Source organism: Neltuma alba, unplaced genomic scaffold (genome assembly GCF_004799145.2).
Source record: "Neltuma alba isolate B1F8T4 unplaced genomic scaffold, ASM479914v2 tig00006870_pilon, whole genome shotgun sequence".
Lineage (NCBI taxonomy): Eukaryota > Viridiplantae > Streptophyta > Magnoliopsida > Fabales > Fabaceae > Neltuma > Neltuma alba.
The window spans coordinates 1-19,487 of record NW_021634606.1 but is presented as its reverse complement, the minus strand read 5'-3'; the positions used below and the strand labels follow the sequence as shown (position 1 = coordinate 19,487).

At 33.5% G+C, this 19,487-nt stretch overlaps 1 protein-coding gene across 2 annotated transcripts; it reads left to right on the top strand.

Moving 5' to 3' along the window:
* Nucleotides 1-1,303: 1,303 nt before the first annotated feature.
* On the top strand, nt 1,304-12,816 carry LOC114751353 (mediator of RNA polymerase II transcription subunit 34). 2 transcript variants are annotated; one of them, XM_028940035.1, is made up of 20 exons: nt 1,304-1,471; nt 1,706-1,929; nt 3,075-3,221; nt 3,378-3,593; nt 4,391-4,495; nt 4,583-4,687; nt 4,828-4,950; nt 6,202-6,290; nt 7,279-7,315; nt 7,478-7,511; nt 7,788-7,840; nt 7,909-7,986; nt 8,296-8,361; nt 8,670-8,736; nt 8,825-8,878; nt 10,160-10,267; nt 10,460-10,524; nt 11,043-11,121; nt 11,502-11,719; nt 12,346-12,816. In XM_028940035.1, exons 1-20 carry the CDS (start codon nt 1,408-1,410, stop codon nt 12,535-12,537), a joined length of 2,124 nt encoding a protein of 707 aa, XP_028795868.1. In that variant the 5' UTR covers nt 1,304-1,407; the 3' UTR covers nt 12,538-12,816. The 2 variants fall into 2 exon arrangements, with proteins under 2 accessions (XP_028795868.1, XP_028795867.1); XM_028940034.1 differs by having other exon boundaries at nt 6,202-6,279; nt 7,788-7,986.
* The last annotated feature ends 6,671 nt before the right edge of the window (nt 12,817-19,487 follow it).

Here is a 19,487-nt window from a genome sequence, read left to right as displayed (position 1 = left end):
ATAGTTTTGGGCTCAGCCCTTAGTTGTCCAAAAACAAGAGGGCCCGTCTAACCCACAAAGAACATATCATGATATTCTTCAGGATTAAGTTGCATCCAACACTCTGAAATATTTTCTCCAGTACATTCGACATTCTAAAATATTTTATGATTTATCTAATATTCTGAAATATTTTTTTAGGTGTGTGCATCACCTTGTATTATTTTTTTGGTGCATCCAGTACTTTAGTATTTTTTTTTATATTTTTAGTGTATCCAACACCGAAACAAAAAAAATTCAGAGTATTGAAAGCACCTAAAAATATTTCAAGGTACTGGATATATCATAAACTAATTCTCATGCATCCTAACCCTATTATTAATATTATGAGTGATTTCACTTATAATTTCTATGTAAGAAAATTAATTATAACTCCTCCAATTTTACTTAATATTAATAAGTTCCAAAAATTTAATATCTATAAATTAACTAGTAAATATTGAAATTCAAGTTAAAAATATTAAATTTATTAGGATATATTCCTATTAAAATAAAATTTAGGAAATACTGTTCAGTCTTTAATATAAAAACTAGATTACTAATTTAAATAAATTAAAAAATTAGTTAAATTAGTTATTTAAAATAGGGAAAACCATATTGGAGGTACTTATAATTACTCTCTCTCTCAATTTCAATTGGTACCTATGTGTTTTTTGTTCTTAACTAAATCTTTAATTTTGCTCTATTAACATCATTATTCTTATGTAGAGACTAAAAAATATCAATAGAACAAAGTTATAAGAGCTAATGTTGCTAAAAAGATAAAATTAAATGTTTAATATTAAAGGGAAAAAACACATAGGTACCAAATTAAAAATGAGAGAAAGTATAAGTACCTCCAATATAGTTTTCCCTTTAAAATAAATATATATTATTTTTCCTAAAATACTACTGCTAATATATGTATTAGTTATAATTATTATTTGATAAAATTTTAAAATGTATAATTATTATAAAAATTATTTTTAAAAAATAAATAAATATAAGAAATAAAATAAATTAAGTTTTGTGGTTAAATTCAAATTGAACGTGAAACTACGTTGTATCCTCCATAGGACGCGAACGCGATGTTTGTGTTTAATACGAGTACTTCTATTGTTGTTGTCAATAATTTCTGCGCGGGTAGGGGTCCCGATGCCCGCGTCCGATGTTAGGCGTATAAAAAGGAAAACTCAAGCGTAATGGCTGAAAAATATCACCACCACTACTGCGATTTTGCAGAGCAACTCAACTATGCGCGTTGCTCTCCTTTTTCGAGTGTCGTTTCTTAGTTTTAAGTGTAGATAGCGTGCTGGTATATTTGTGCGGCGACTTGCTACTACGATCCTTGGGGTCGCCGCTTTACTGTTATAATTTTTGTACGTGAGGATGGAGCCCAACGACTTGTTACAGGAACTTCTAAATATAGAGGTTGAGATTCAAGATGTTGAAGGTGCTTCTTCCTACACATTTATCTTTCACAGCTAATATACATTTTTCAAACAAGTGATGTAAATTTAGTGTGTTCTCTGAGTCATTGGACATTAGTGAGTTGTGATGGTTTCGTAGCATAATGGGAGCGCGCTGTAATGTGCAATATGCGAACCCCTAAAGGGTGGTTGGAAGTGGCGTTAATTATGCACTATTTTTTTATTTATCGTTTCCTGCTGGGTTGATCTTTGTGCAGATCAAATAAGGGCATTGATTGAAAGACAAGAGCAGTTGCATGAGAGAAAATCGGAGCTCAAGGCTATACTGGAAGCATGTGAAGAGTCTGGGAACCAGGCCAGTGACGGTGCTCCAAGTGCCGCCGTGGAAAATTGGTCTGGGCCATTTGAATGGGATTCTGAAGCAGATGATGTCAGGCTGAATATTTTTGGCATTTCTACATATCGTGCAAATCAAAGAGAGGTAAACTATTTAACTCGAACAGGAAAAAAATGAGATAAATGTTCTTTAGTGCAGCTCAGAAGTAAAAATATGGTACCATTCCACAAAAGCCGCTACTTATTTCTTTGTTCTGAGGTTCTCTTGAAATTGAGATATATAAATAAATATCCTATCCTTCTCCGTCTCCTTTAAGCGGAAGGCTTTGAATTTGATGGTGACTGTTCCCGGTTTCCCTCCCAGGGAAGCAGTGAAAGGAGGAATATATTGAAGAAAAGCTTGGCATTATTCTTCACAAATCGAACAGAACAAATAAAAGAATGAAGAAAGACACGTGAACACATTAAATCCCTTCAGGATGATAAGGAGATTCATTGAAAATAATCAAGAGTTGGATGCCAGACTGAAGCTACAAAAAAAATCCCGTTCATTCCAATGCAGGCATATACTTCTCTTCAAGTGTAGAGATTATGCGCCAAATAGCTGCAAATAGAACACCGCTTCACAAGTCCTTTCTTTCCTTATGCCTCCAAACTATCCATTAAAACTTGCTTCATGGTCCTTGGGAAATCCATGTTCACCAAAACTCTAATTACTTCACACTAAAAATCTGGAAGAAGGAACAATATTGAAGCATGGAAACTTAAAATACTAAACCATGTTTATGTCCAGTGGGTTGTACTAGACTCAACCAAACAATACACGACACCTTAAATCCAGGAGGACACTTGTCAGATCTACATGTCTGGTGTTGTCTTCTATGTCTGTACCAGTATCCATGCTTCTTAGGCAACTGAAAGAGAATAATGTTTTGTTTGGTCTGAAACAATGTGATAAATTATTTATTAATATCATGTCTGAGCCCTTTGGTGCGTGTTTACACTGTACTCCTTTAAGTTAACATATGAAAATTATGTAAAAAGCTTTCTCTTACGTTCTATTATCATGGCAAGTGGTTTAATGTCTACTCTTAATCATTTTTAGCTTCTGAAGTTTGCATTCAAATTCTGGGTTGTTATCTCTGTTTTCTGATACTTCTAAGAAGCTATTGATGCGTGTAGACTATGGACATAGTTTGAGGATTTAAGTTGGTGTACTTTAGTTTTCTTCTTTTTGATGATTTTCCTGTGCATATAGCTTATCAATAAGTAGCATGTTGATGATGATAGATAATTAATGCCATCATGAGTGGAAGGGATGTTCTGGTGATTATGGCTGCGGTAGGTGGCAAGAGTCTCTGCTACCAGCTTCCTGCTGTTCTCCGTGATGGAATTGCTCTTGTTGTCAGTCCTTTGCTTTCTTTAATTCAGGATCAGGTTTGCAGTGCTTAGTTACATCAAAATCTTATTCCAATTTTCTTCTATGACCTTTCCTGAGTTACTGCTTTCCTATTATCCTTCTTTTTAATTGTGTTTTTCCTTCTTTTTTTTTTAATCTTGGGTGGGGGGAATGGGGGTTGTTGACCGCTTTAGGTTATGGGTTTGACTGCTCTAGGGATCCCAGCATACATGTTGACCTCAACAACAAGTAAGGAAGATGAGAAGTTCATATACAAGGCTCTGGATAAGGGTGAGGGAGATCTTAAAGTATTGTACGTCACACCAGAAAAGATATCAAAGAGCAAGAGATTTATGTCGAAACTAGAAAAGTGTCATCACATGGGTCGTCTCTCTCTAATTTCAATAGATGTGAGTGCATAGTAACATTTTTCTTACACTTGCTCTGCAATTTACTTGTTAACATCCTTGCTTTCAATAACAAAAAGAAAAAAAAAAGCAAAAGATTGTCAGTACTTTTTGATTCCAAGGCTGCATGCAGATGTGTTCCATGGACACACATTCTTCCTTGCTTGACTTTCTGTTTTACTTAATGCCCTGCTTCAACTAAATGCAATAACATATTTATCCATAAGGTTGTGAATATGTGACTTGGCTTCGGACCATCTCCCATGAGGAGGGAATGCTCTGATTCAGGCCACTCTAGGACATTTCTGTTGTGAACTAGAAGAAGATGCTAATGAACTTTCTATGGACTGATATTATTGGTAGTACATGTTTTCATCATCGTACTGTAGGAAACTCTCTTTTCTATAAAGGTGATTATCTATCCCTATGCCATGCAGTCATATTAAGTTGAAAGTCATGCCCTGAGTCATGGCCCTTGCTCAAATCCAGGGACATTTTTGAGTTGCTTAACTTATTGCTTCTTCAAAGTGAAAAACTGTTGGATGTTAATAGTCAGATGGTATATAATATAAGTGCCTGTTTTGGATGTTCCATATTTGGAATCTAGCATATTTGTTTGTTTCAGCGTTTTCCAATATTAGTATTTTGTTCATTTACTGAACCATTGGTGATTCATTGCTTGGTTATTCTACACGTCTCAACCCTCTGTTACGATGCTGTCTTGCACAGGACACAAATTTTCATGACAATTTTAATTATGTGTGTGACTAGTTGGGTTATTGTTTTTGGCTGCCTTGCAGGAGGCACATTGCTGTAGCCAATGGGGTCATGACTTTAGACCTGACTACAAGAACCTCGGTATTCTCAAGACTCAATTTCCTAATGTTCCATTAGTTGCTTTGACTGTGAGTCTTCTTCTTCCCCCTTCTTTTATTATCGGGAATGAAATTAATAAAATAGTTTTGATTTCTGCTATTTCATCTATTGGTCAGGCGACTGCTACTCATAGAGTCCAAAAGGATCTGATGGAAATGTTGCACATTCCAAGATGTGTCAAATTCGTCAGCACAGTCAACAGACCAAACCTGTTTTATATGGTATGTTTATAAGAATTGTCTTTTTCATTGCATTCTTTGTGTTTTTTCTTTCATAAAAAGGAAAAGCAGACTAAGAAGATATAATTACAAACATTATTTCAATATCCAAGTAAAATTACTCATATTACTTTTTGCTGAAGGTAAAGGAAAAGTCATCTGTTGGTAAGGCGGTTATTGATGAAATTGCTGGATTCATTCAAGAATCTTATCCAAATGAGGAATCTGGGATAGTTTATTGTTTCTCCAGGAAAGAATGTGAACAGGTATGTTTGATTGGGACATCTCTCTTACATTATGCATGCATATTTCACAAGTGGTAAAATTTTTCCCTCAAGACTGAGGGGAGGTCTTCCACATAGTACGTGAGATAAGAGGATTGTTTGTGGGACACTTATGACCCCATGAAAATCTAATTGAAAACTGAGGAAACAATGACAAGCTTTGACTCCATGACAAGACCAAGTTAGAGTATGAATGGAAACTACACACTAACGATGAGGCAGCAGACTAACTCACCAAATTTTGGGTTTAATTCCTGACAAGGCCTTCGTGTTTGCTACTTAAGACCTAATGTGGACATACTTAACTTCAATGAGACTTGGAGTCTGACATCTATGGGCTGACTTGTTGCTTCGGCTCTCTTATGTTTATGTAGCTTCTTCTTCTCTAAAGAATTCCAAAATTAAAGCATATTTTTGTGAAATCTTGGAATTTAGAAGTCAATTATTACTCATGTTATTTTGAAGTTGGAGCAGTATCTAAAAGGGATAGCTGATCCAAGAAACAGCCAGCCAATCTCAAAAACTGAGGAGGAAAACAAGAAATAAATACATGATTAGCATGATGGATGAAAATACCCAAAAAAAGGGAAAGGAAAGGAAAGAAATAAGTTGACTGTGATTCTAAATTACCGTATGATGGAGAGAAGGGACAATCGGAGAATGAATGAGACCATAGTCATCACAAGATTCAACAAAATTTATGGCATTATGGTGTCTTTTTGTATTAGTATAACAAGGATAATGATTAGCCACGTTGAAGAGTATGCTTCTAATATTACTGTCATCATCTATATTTTGATTGCCTCATCAGGTTAATTGTAATTTATTATTTTAGATATGATTGTAGCATGCCTTGATGTAACTTTTGTTCTTATATTATCAATTTCATGGATTGCGAACTGTACCCTATAGTGCTACATAAAGAGAACTTAGTTTTTATGGCCAAAACCAAAAAATTAATAAAAAATAAAAAGCAGAGCTTTCTTTTGCAAAGATTAATGAGACAAAAATGCTAATGATAAGAAAAGAAGCTAAATGAGACTTAAAATAGAGTCTGAAAAAAAATTCTTTCTTTCACTATTTCATAGCCCATGTTAAGATTGCAACTTTGGAAAGCACATCCGGCATGGACATGAATACTTATGTCCAATGTTCTGGCTATTTTGCTAATACGTGAGTTGCCGTCTTATAAAGTAGAATAAAAACCTATTCTTTTATATTCAAATACTATAGGTTGCAATGGAATTAAGGGAGAGGGGAATTTCAGCAGACTATTACCATGCAGATATGGATGTACATGCTCGGGAAAAAGTACATATGAGGTAAAGTAGTGATCACAACATCGGTTGTAGTTCGTTAAAAAATTGTGGATGTTTTGTATTGTTCTTGCTGGTGCTTTGGGAACTAAATAACTAAATGGCTTGCTATTTTTAGCTCTGTTAGATGAGCCTTGCTGTTTGAATGCACTGTTACTTATAGAGCTTTAGTAGTGATTGTTTGTGAGCTTTATCTGACCCATTAAGACCTCCTGAACTGTGTCTATTTCCCAGAAGATCTTTGGTGAACTTGGGTACGGGTTCTGATCAACCAGTCTTGGGCCCAGTTTAAAGCAACGAGTGAAATCACATCTGGCTCTTGTGTCTTAAACCTAGAGCCTTAAGTTTCTTGCAAAACGCCCCAGAACTTGCAAAATCAGAATTTTGGTCCCTCAACTTTCATGCTCAGGAAATACCCCGTTTTGTCAGTTTTCCCTTCAAAAGCATTAACTCAATTGCCATATCATGCTTTCCCATAATTGACGTGGTGAGTGTCCATTTGTCACAAAAGCCACCACTCATGCCATGTCACATCAATTATAGGGAAGTTATATGTGGCATTTGAATTACCATTGTTTAGGGGAATATTGGCATAAGTATCTATCTCTGTTAGTGCAAAAGTTGAGGGATCTGTACTCAGTTTTAGAAATTTGGGCAGCTATTGGCAACTAACCCCGAAGTTCTCATGCACATGGAGGGCTGGTTGGGCATATAAAATTTTTCCCCTTGCAATATCTATTGCTACTTTTATATCATTATTTTCCTTTTTTTAATTTTTATGGTGGTAAAGAAGTATGCCTTTCAGTCACATAATTGCTATGTTATCTTATATGACCTTTAGTTAGACCTGGTTCACCCATTGACCAATGACCCAATTCCCTTCCAGTTCGCTATCCTGACAAGGATTTAAAAGATTACTTTATTGATTTTTGTGATATAACATCTTAGGACAGACTGAATTAATGGAGCCTATTATTTATGTTTGATTGCATAGGTGGAGCAATGGCAAGTTGCAGGTCATTGTTGGTACGGTATGTATCTCTGGAATTGAAATTGTTGTTTTGTTACATGTTTGATATCTGTTTTCTCTTCCTGTTTAGGTCAAACACATGTTCGATTTCTTTTGTTCCTGAATCCCCCCCCCAAAAGTCTCAGCCTGATAGCTTTTAAATCTATTTGAATGTGCATTTCAGGTGGCATTTGGCATGGGAATCAACAAACCAGATGGTTAGTATTTCAAAATTGCCATTCTGCTCTTTTTGGTAATCTGGACAATGATTCTTATGTGCTTGCAAAAACCAATTTTCTGTTTTGCCCTTGATGGGTGTTTGTTTGGTGTACTGTCATTAGTGATGTGACATTTTATGCATGTAAGAAAGGGGGTATGAATATCATATTTTTTACAAGTCAGCAACACTTTGGGAATAGGCTGAACATGCTTGTTGTTTTTGCTTTTTCATTCATGTACGATGAGAATATTCAATGGGAGGTTTTTGCTTGTAGTCAGATTCGTCATCCATCACAGCTTGAGCAAATCAATGGAAACATACTACCAGGTTTGAGCCATCCCTGCTATAGTTTTTTCATGTCGCATTTTTCCCTTGTCATCAAATCCTTCCTACAGGAAAGTGGTCGAGCTGGCAGAGATGGACTCCCATCTGAATGTGTTCTCTACTTTAGACCTGGTGATGTGCCCCGACAGGTAAAGATTGGCAAATCCATTTTCTCAAATCTTTGTATGTTATATCATTTTCCACGAGATCTGAAGCTTGCAGGTGATAGGACCTTTTCTTTTGCTGAACTCCCAAATATTAACCCATAGATTTTGGGCCTATGATCTTCAGCTTCCCCTTTAGATGAGGAGCATGTGGTTAACCTTCAAGAATTTTTTATTCTCAAGCCCAAGCACATGTTTACATGCTTGGGTGTTCGTTAATTTCTTCTGCATTTCTATTTGTGTGCCTGTGTTTGATTCATGGACTGTATAATTATTATCATGATTTCCTGACAGAGTTCAATGGTTTTCTACGAAAACACAGGACTGCAGAATTTGTATGACATAGTACGATATTGTCAGGTACTTCCTATTTTTTTAAACATTTCCTTCCTTCTTCCCACCCCCCAAGGGGGTGTTGAGATTACAGAAATGACAATCAAAATTTTCGCATCTTTTGACGATTTTATGATCGTATCTGTTCACCCATTCACATTTCACACACGTGCTGATGGAGATAATGTGCATCAGACATTTGGAACTGATAGTTGCCAATATTCACTGATTGAACTTCTATCTCCTGATTAATGATTGTTACATATGAATATTTGAATTGTATACTTGGTTACCTGAACTTGAATTTTTTAAGACTGTAATTCATTTTCATCCAGTCCAAAAGAAAATGTCGCCGCAGTGCCATTTTCCAGCACTTTGCTGAGCCACCGCAAGACTGCAATGGTACATTTTCATGGTTGTCTTTTGCTTTTAATTCCCCCCTCTTTGAGGTCATTTGGCATAAATTTGAATGATAAACTCAGTTTTACAGGGATGTGTGACAATTGCGCATTCCCAAGTGAGGTGAAAGAAGTGGACGTCTCCAGTAAGTCATGTTGTTTTGTCATGTGTTCGATTAGATATTATTTTTTTACCCATTTTAATAGCTATTGTGATTGTAAAAATTTATTTTTATTTCTCCTCTTTGGTCTCTTTTCACCCTTTTTACGCAATGTTCAATGACTTAGACTAATTAACCTTGCTTTGTGTTTATTAGACGATAGCCTTATCCCACTTAATAAGGTCAACTTAAAAATAAAAATAAAAATAAATTCACCTAGCTATGGGGATCTACCAGTGGTTGCTTCCTAGAACAGGCAGGACCTATTGCACTGACTTTCCACTGGTCAGACTCTCCCCACTTGAAACAGAAAGCTTGCCTAAGTAATAATGCTGCATGCAGCCCTACAAAACGCATTTCCTACCCCTAAACAGAAGTGTTTGTGACATTGGATCCTCTCCCTCTTGGTTCTGCTGTCACCCCCCTGGGGGGGGGGGGGGCGGCAAGCCTCACCTTGTCCCAGAGGTGAAATTCTCGGAATTGGATTGCCAAAGTCTCATAATCCACCCAGCTCCCAAGCGCTGTCACAATTGGGAAAGTTTCTCCATTTTATCATGACCTGCTTGCTGCCATCAGTCATCTTCTAGCTGAACTTGCAATTCACACTCTTATAACAAGAAGCTAGGTAGGGTTAAGCCTCTGCAGATGGAACTAAGGACTTCTTAAGCTGAGACACATTGAAAACTGGGTGAATCCTTGGCTGTTTTAGACAATTTCAGCTTGCATGCAGCCTGTCCAATCATAGAATCTAGATGCTAGCTTTTCATTCTTCTTCCTGAATGATATCTTCAATTTACAAGGCTAAATGCGCTAGTAAACCAGATCTCTGGCTGGAAATTCTGCCTCTCTTTGCATCCTGCCAGATTGTTCTTTTATCTTGCTTTGTGCTTGCTCAAGCAGATCCAATACCTCTAGTTGCTCATTTATCTTGGAATTATTATCATCTCTACCCTTGAACAAGGTAGGAGAATCCCTACCATAAATGGCCATGAAAGGGGTCATCCTCAAACGGTTGTAGGTGGTGTTAAATCAATTCTAAATCCACAGAAGCATCTTTGCGCTACATTTTGGGTTTTCTCTGCCAAAGCACCTCAAATAGGTTTCCAAACTGCAGCTCACCACCTTTGTCAATTGCTTGGTTTTTGGGGGTGGTAGCCCGAAATATACTTTAGAGTAGTTCAGATTAAGCAAATATTATATATTTTAAGGTATTAATTATACTCATCACTGACTGTTATTAATTCATGTAATATGGATGAATTGCAGGCCATGCAAAGCTGATGGTTTCTTTGTTGCAAGATATGCAAGAAAATGATCAGCGATTAACAATGTTACAGTTGGTTGACAAAATGAAAATTAAGCAGAAGGAACTAGGTTGTGCTCTCTCTTTAATGCCTAAAGACTACCCCCCCCCCCAAACCCCCACAAAGAAAAAGCTCTTTCCCATGGCCTTTTCTCGCATTCCCCTTTGTATGAATATAATTTCTCCTTTTGTCAGTCTAATCTTTTTCTAGGTGATGTACAGTAATATGTTGTATTAAATTTTGCTGCCAATCATTTATCCAGATTTTGAGTTGAAGAAAGAGGAAATGGAGCAGATCATCTTGCAGCTTTTGCTAGAGCGGGTTTTGGTGAGATAATTGAAAGCCAGAATTCCCTCAACTATAGTTGGACTTGCACACACGCCAAACCAGTTTTACAATTGTAAAGTCACGATTGTGCAAAGTATTAGCTGTTAAGATTTTTCCATGAGTCAATTTCCGGAGAATTCAATGACATCCTAGATGATTATCTTATTTATCTGATATCAAGAACTGTTATATTGAAGCATTTTTTGGCCCACATAGATTGAAGCTAGATCATTCTCTGGTTCACTATAATTATATAATTAAAACATCGTATACTATTTAGTTGAAGATATTGAGTGGCATAAAATGAGCTAGATTACAACATCATATACTATTTTAATCTGATGCTTGTAGAGATTGGGGAAGATAGATAGGCAGCAATTTTTTTAGAATCAGATATTAAACATATTTTTAAGGCACAAGCGTTTTTTAGTTGATCTAATGGGCACATGTTATAAATGTAAATATATATATGTATTTTTTTTCACTGGGTGATTTGGAGACGATGTTTCTTGATGCAGAAAGAAGAATTTCAGCATACAGCATATTCGACAAATGCTTATGTTGCTGTGGGACCATTGGCCAAGCAAATATTGCTAGGTAGACAATATTTTACGAGTTTTCCTTATTCTTGCAAGCTAATCTATCGTGGCAACTAATAAGTAGTTGTTGTTTCTGAATTCTTCCAAATCGGGTTCAAGTAGTTTTCAGTTCCTGAGAAATTCTGGTTTTATGGCCAAAACCTACCCTTATTTATCTAGTATTCGGTCTGTCTTCTATTTCTGCGCCCAAGATCTTGTAGAGGCACCCACTTGGTCACAATAACAAAAACTCAAGGACAGATGCTATTTCATCTTGTTTTGCTGTGATCTAAGATGTTCATCCATGGCATTTTCTACTTCCAAAGACATATCTTTTCTGTCTGCTTCACCTCCAGATTGACATTTCGCTATTCTCAATACTGTTGTTCTTACGTGCAGGAAAGAAGACTGTCAAGATTGAAATTCCTAATGATCAGAGAACCAAGGCTGGTGTCAGATCAGTTAAACGTAGCCTTGGTTCCTCTGGTCTGGAGGTAAAGCTTGATGAGTTGAGGAAAGAATTGTCTTCCATTCATGGAGGAATACTCCCACACTCTGTTTTATCCACTCAACAAATTAGCCTCATCAGTTCTCAAAAACCAAACTCACTAGAACAGGTAACTTCTTTAAAGCACATAATCTCAATTTGCACTGGTTCTTGGAGCTATGGTCTTTTTCTCTTTTTGTTTAGATCTTTCATCTTAATTAACTGTTATCTTGCTGAAACACAACACAGAATAATACCGTACATTCCTCTATTATTCATTTCATACTGGTTTGACGAGTTTCGCATGCATCTTAGACAGAAAAGGAAGCGTCCTCGTTGCTTGTAGTTGGATGGTTGAGGACAAAAGATACTATCTCCGGTCTTAGATATAAGATCTAGTTTGTGGTGCAAATTTACGCTACTAACTAGATCTTATATTTAAAACTAGAGCTAGTATCTAGTAAAGAACATAGAAGAGCCGAAAAAGGCATCAGGAATGTCGAAATGGTTCAGAATTCACTAATTCAGTTAAAATATAGGATTTGTAGAAGAGATAATTGACCATTATATTTAAGCTGAAGTCTATCATAAAATACCCCAGCGAACTAAGAAAAGAAATATCTAATTTTCGAGAAACATGGGGCCCAGTGCAAAACTTTCAGCCTGCTGCTATTACTGCATTGCATTGCCGATTGAACATTGTAGCTGTAACTGGAGTTGTGACCGTGAGATTTGCATCTTTTTTCCCACTCGCAGCTAGAGAAGATAATTGGAAAACTGAAGACAGAAAAGTATGGAGATAGAATCCTTGCTCAAATTGAAATGTATTCTGATTTTAAGCCTCCTGATGAGAAAAATGAACAAGGCTCCGAATTTAGAGCTGCAAAGAGGTCCAAGACCAAGAAACCTATTGTGCTTGTCGAGAGTAGTGAAGAAGATGGAGCATGATATCATAAGATGGATGGTCTTCTGTGTGTTTTCTACGAGGTTAACAGGGAAAGGAAGCTGAATGACCAAACATTGTGGGAAGCTTAGATTTCAGAAGATTTACGGATAAAGTAGGGTAAAAATATCGTAGTCCATGAAATTCAACTTTTGTTGGGGACAAATTATTAATTGTTTACATGCTATTTATTAAATTAAAAGGAGATTTAATACCATATTAAGATTTTTTGAAAATTTTCAGTAGTGAAATACAGGAAATGAATACTGAATTTGAGAACTTAAGTTGTTATGAGATCTTAATATGAGAACTTAACATTTTTATAAAGTCCTTAATTATCGCTTTTAAGTATATTTTTATTTGAAGGTTGGCGATTTTTTTTTTTCTGTGTACAAGACCATGTATTATTTAAGATAGGTTCAGGATGCTGTAGTCCTTTCAAAACAAAAGCTGAGATTTTCTTAAAAATATGTTGCATTTTTTCTTTCCGGATGAATTTAAAAGCCAAGGAGGGCTATAAATATAAATGAAGAACACGGGGAATCAATTCCTTCAACTGAGGTCAAAATTAGTTATGATTAATAATTTATTATTATTATTATTTGTCCATTAATATTGCAATATAATTATTCTTTTTAATTATGTAATCAATTAATTTTAAAAATGTAGTTGAATCCCCTCACCAAACCGAGGGTGGTGCCGCGCTGTCAAAAACAGAAAGCGCATTAATGACAACATTCAAAACTGTGCAAAGTACATCTACAGCCTTTTGAAATTGAAATGATGGCTTTAACAGTGTGAGAAACAGACAGACCAGCCTTTTTGAGACCAAACGCCGGCTCTGTCGGTTGGTCCAACTCCACTATTCACTTGATTTCTATCTTATCAAAATTAAGTCTCTTTTTTTTGTTGGGGAAAATTAAGTCTCTGATCCTTATTAAAATAGTTTTTATATGGTTCATAAAATAATATCTTTTGTTTAAAATATTAATTTTTCCATCTAATGCTCCTAAGTAATTATAAAACTTCTTAACTAATCACTCTAATTTCTGTAACCGATGATTCCCATTGGAGATGACTCTGAGATTTTATATGAAATAAGAATTTTAACTATTTTTTTAGTTTCTGTGAAATAATTAATTAGAGTTTATAAAAGGGAGCAGAGGGAGAATCGAATTCGGAATCATACTCATGGCTCATAAAAATTGAAAATGGAGGCTTTTGCCACCTCACACTTGCTCAAATAACATGTGGACGGCAATAGGATAGGGATAGAGGTCAAAAAATACTCTCTATGACTTTATTACTAAAATGATTGCATCGATATATAAACTTAAATTTATATTCTAATCATTTCCTTTTAGAATTAAAATCCTTTATTACAAGCATAGCCCACAATCTTATAACATAGTTGGGAGCTTGGGGTGGTGTTACTTTTGCGTTGAAAAATTGTCCCCAACATACATTTAATCAAAACAAAAAAGAGTCACAAGCTCATTACTAATATAGTTGCCAGCTTAATTATTTAGTCGCATCCAAAATTTATGATTAATATAATTTGGTTTTTCAAACCAAGACATATATATAGAGAAAATTTGTTCAACTGGATGGCATCATCAGTTTATCGTTACCTGAATTCTCCTTACCCTTAATTAGGGCTATTTGGGCGTTTAAAAGAAACCACAAAATTGTCAATTAAGCGTAACAAACAGGTGGCGTCTGCTCAAACTTACTCAGCCCCACAGCGACGCGCTAGTTTTGGACTTTGCCTGCCCAGTTATAGATGAGCGCTGATGCTAGCCTTTGACACAGTATATTGGCGTCCACATACCTCAAATAGAATTATTTTTAGTGAAAAAATATGTGTGATTAAAAAAAAATTAATTCATCGATTAAATAAGATTAAAAATCCTTAGAATTTAAAACTTTTAAAATATCTTTGTGAATATTAGTTCACAAATAAGAAATAATTGACAATTCTGTGGTTCCCGCTTAGCTACGCATTTTTTTTTTTATCGGTCATATGAAAGCCAAGTTGAATCCATTGATCCCCATTCTAAAAATTCATTCTTTTGCCTCATTAAGATCGTTATTATGCACGAATATATACTGCTTTCATCTAAATATAAGAGTCAAATAATTAATTTATAAAAATTGAATAAATTAACTAAATTGATTATTTATAAATTTGTGCTCATTTTTTAAACACCCATTTTGCATCATTTGCATTAAAAATCACTCTCTTGATAAAAGAATTCCCTTAATATATGCAGTAAATAAAAAAAAAGTGGGAAAAATTATAAATTTAAAAGACATGTTGGATTAAAATCTTGCGCTCATAACAAAATTAAATATATATACGCACACTAACTCTTATATTTAAAAAAGAAGAACCCCATTTAAATTTAACTAAAATACTAAAATTTAAAATTAGGCCTACACTTTGAATAAATCCTTAACCAGGCTAAAGGGCTAATTAGAAATTTATAAATGTTGGTAAAAGTCCAGAATACATTTCTATAATTATAATACGACTTGTTATTTTTATATTTTTCTTCTTCACAGATTCTTCTAAATTATTTTGTTGGATTTTTCTGAAATTTGAAAATAGTAAATCTTTAGTAGACGATGGAAAATTACAACACAATCCTTAATTTATATTAATAATTACTCTAACACTATCATCAATGTAACAGTGTAGGTCATTGATAGATTTTAATTTTGGATGGGTTTAATCTCTACTTAGTTTTAATATTAATCCATCCTCCACATACTTAATAATATACACACACATACAGTTTCTTTTAAGAGTAGAAAACTTATTCAGACAACGATTTTTTTTTAACAAATTTCGGATTGAAGACAGTATTATAATTTATTATTTTTATATTTTAAGAAAAGAATTCATAAGTGAGAAAATTATAAAATTAATAGCTCGTATTTTAATTATATAGGGGTATTTTAGTTTTTTTAATAATATTCATAAATTTTTAATTAGGCCTCTTGACCTAATTAGAAATTTATTCAAAATGAAGACGTGATTTTAATTTCAGTATTTTAATTGAATTTAAATAAGATTCTCCGTATTTAGAATCAGAATTGGCATATATTTAATTTTTAAAAGATTTTAGGATGTTCACAAGTCATATTCTTTTTTTTTTTTTTTGGGCGGCCCTGATAAGAAGAGAATAGGGAGGAATGCGTAACGGGGAGGCAAGTGTGAGGAACCACTCATTAATGGCGGTAGCGTTGGGGTGGGGGGTGGGGTGGCGTGGGACTTGATTATTTCTAAATTTTAAATTTTAAATTTCAAATTTTTTAAAATATTTGATGCACTCTTTTAAGAAAAAAATTTAATTTTAATCATTTATTCTCTTTTTTTGGTTATACTTTTTATCACATTTTTTCGTACATTCTCTTTCATAATTTTTTATTTATTATAAATATATATTTCAAAATAAAACTATATTTTTAACTATTTATTTATTATTTATAAGTTAATTATTTAGAAATTACAATGAGCATTGAAGACACTGCTACATTGCCCCCACTCCGAACGACTATTTAGGTATTTAATTAAGCCCGAAAGGCGCAACTTTTTGGAAGTGTCAGAGGGCATATGATGTATCCTAGTCAATCCACGTGCCCTCCCTTCCCAAATCCATGGGAATACTTCTCTTTTACATTCCACTTCACCGGTTTCTCATACCCCGAGAGCCTTCCCTTAAAGAGGTGAACTATCGTCAAAGCTTGTGTTCCAGCTCTTTTTTTTTTTTTAATAAGTTACTTATATCTAAATTTACAAATTAAAAAATGTATTAAATTAATTTTTTTTTTCATACTTGTTCGGTTGTTCCTACTAAAAAAAAAGAGTATTAAAAATATGTTTTATATTTTACTCAACTATTTACCTTATTTTTCTCTACATTTATCAAGCTAATAAGGATAAAATTAAAAAAAAAAAATCGTTAATTATCATACAAATGACTTATAGATAAATACCATGTTTGGCAAAGATATACCTCCACTAGTACTATTTACATCCTCTTTTATATATATATATATATATATATATATATATATTGAAACTATGTTCCTCCTGTTGGCACAGATATACCTCCACCAGTACTATTTGCTTCCTCTTTTATTTATTATAAGCTATATTTTAGAAGGATTTTTTTTCTTCAATATAATTTTAGTTCTACAATTCATGTTCAAAAGTGTGTTTCTCTCTCTAACTCAAAACCTCATTAAAAGTATGTCTTTACTGTTACCTATGATCCTAATTATAGAGTCTCATTTATAGACTATAAACGAAGTCTTATAATTAAGACGAAAAGTAATATTATTTTTCTAATTCGTATTAATTAACTGAAACTACCTTATAATAACAATCAGAGAGTAAGTAGTATTCGATCGCTTAGGATCATTCTTATATATATAAGTAATGTTTTGTGCTTGTTTCGTTTACTTGGTTCCTGTTTCATCCCTCGAGAGGCTTGTTTCATGTCAGCAGAAGACTCTTCAAAATATTGCATCTAATTTCTCAGCTTGCAATATTTTGTTTCTGTTTCCATGTTAATGGTTTAATTTTGAGATGATTAAGTAATTTTGAATTTGTCTCAACCATAACTTGGCACGAGAAGATGTATTTATGATAAAATCATCTGATGTGAACTGCTAATTCTGAAAACATTTTTTGGCCAAAGAACTGCTGATTCTGAAATTAAAAAACAAATATTATGCTAAAATATAACCAAAGTTCAGTTTTAATACAGGTCTTATATCTTAAGTCACAGTGCTATTCATGGGTAGAATACATTATTACCTCCGGTTTTATTTATAAAACATCGTTTGTAAACTACAAATAAGATCTTATAAATAAGACCAGAGGTAATACATCATTTTTCCCGTAGTTTTTACTTTTCTTTTTTTTTGCTGAACTTTTTCCTGCAGTTTTTAAATTATATTTATATCCGCTTTTTTGTTTTGTTTTGGCCAAATATCCACTTTGTTGTGCAGCACTTAATTAGGTCACTTTCTCTGTGTGTGTGTCTGTGTTAAATCAAGAAGGCTTGGACACTATACCCCACCACAATCCACTTACAAATTGAATTTATATTTTTTCACATTCTTTCGTAGAGGGGCCAAAATATCCCATCATAAACTTTTGGAGGACCTTTTTATAAGTCCATACGTTTTATTATTTTTTTTTCTTTTTTGGAACATTAGTAATATTAATCTTTTTATTAACTTTTTTCTTCGACCTTTCATTATAATGGCACATCTTTATCATAATTGTCCTCTCTTTTCAACTCTGGGCCATGTGGCACTCCAAGCGTGCAAGCATTTTGGAGCAAAGCTAGTTTCTTCAGTTATATTGGACGACGACGCCATCAGTTATAGCTTGGAGACAAAGACAGAGATAGATGATAGCGGCAAAACAAGCCCATACATATACCCCTTTAATTCCAAGTACAAGACCTTTTTCGATATTTTATTTTAATTTCATATATATATATATATATATAATCCCATTCGTTTTATATGCTGCATTAATTTTTTTACCAAAATATCCTTAATTAATGTTCTTTTTTTCTAAGTAAATGAAGAGTGTTTCTGTTCAAATCTGTATCTCTTTTAGATGAATCACTAGTTAGCACAGAGTATTCCATTAGACACTGGAAGCAACGGTGGAAATTACTTTTTTTTAAAAATAAAACTAATCATTTGGTATATATATTTTTTGACTTAATTAGAACTCATTTCATAAACTCTAATTTGTTGTGACACAACCGTTTTAACATTTTAAAACATTGTAGTTTGGGTTGAATTTTTATCGAATCAAGATTATAAGAACTAGGATAAGTCAAGTTTAAGTTTATAAAGTTTAAGACGGATAAAAATCCTTCCCTACTTTTTAAAAGAAAACCAAAACTCTAAGAGCAACAACTTTTAAAGAGGGTGTATAAAATTATTTTTCGCATAAAAATTTAATATAAAATTTATATTTTTTCAAGAGAAAAAATTGAAAAAAAAACCCTAAAATTATCATTTCTCAATTTAAGTACATAAAAGTTGGAAATGATAGAGAATAAAGTTATGTCCGATCTTATATTTTGTAAATGTAGTTAAATGACTAAAATGCTCTTATATTATATTTGAAAAAAGAAAAGCTATCAACCCTGTTTTTACCAATACATTCTTGTTATTGGTTGTTGTTCCACACTGTCATTATCAGTTCATAATTGTTAACAAATAACCTGTCATTACTAGAATATTTCTTGTCATTTTGTTGTTCAGCATTTGTCGTTATCAGTTTACAACTTATTAATAAATTTTTTAGTATAAGAGTATTTTAACCATTTTACTATATTTACGAAATATTAAATTAGGCACCGCTTTCTCTCCTATAATTTTAAAGTCTTAGATGTCTGATTTAAAATATCACATTTTTTAACTCCTTTATTTATCATTTTTTCTCTTTGAAGTTACTCTTCCGGTTCTAAATATAAGACGGTTATACATACTAGTATAAGAGTCTTATATTTAGGATTGAGGGAGTATCAAATATCAGTTTACAATTTGTTAATAAGTTTTTTTTACCAGCGTTAATAAGCTTTTTAATATAAGAGCATTTTAATGATTTAATTATATTTGCGAAATATCAAATTAGGCACACCCTTCTCTTCTGGAATTTTGAAATCTTAGATGCCTGATTTGAAAATTACATTTTTAAACTTCTTTTAGTTCTTTATTTATTTATTTTTTTTTAAGTTATCAAATATGACAAGTCTTTCTAAAAATTTATTATGTTTATCCATGGCTGAGGTCATGCAATCAGTAGTATATCTTTATACAGCCAAATTTTTTGAAGTGAAACTTTAGTAGACGACGATCTCCACATTTAATTACCGGTAGCTGGAAAGGAGCACGTAGCAATAGATGTCCATTG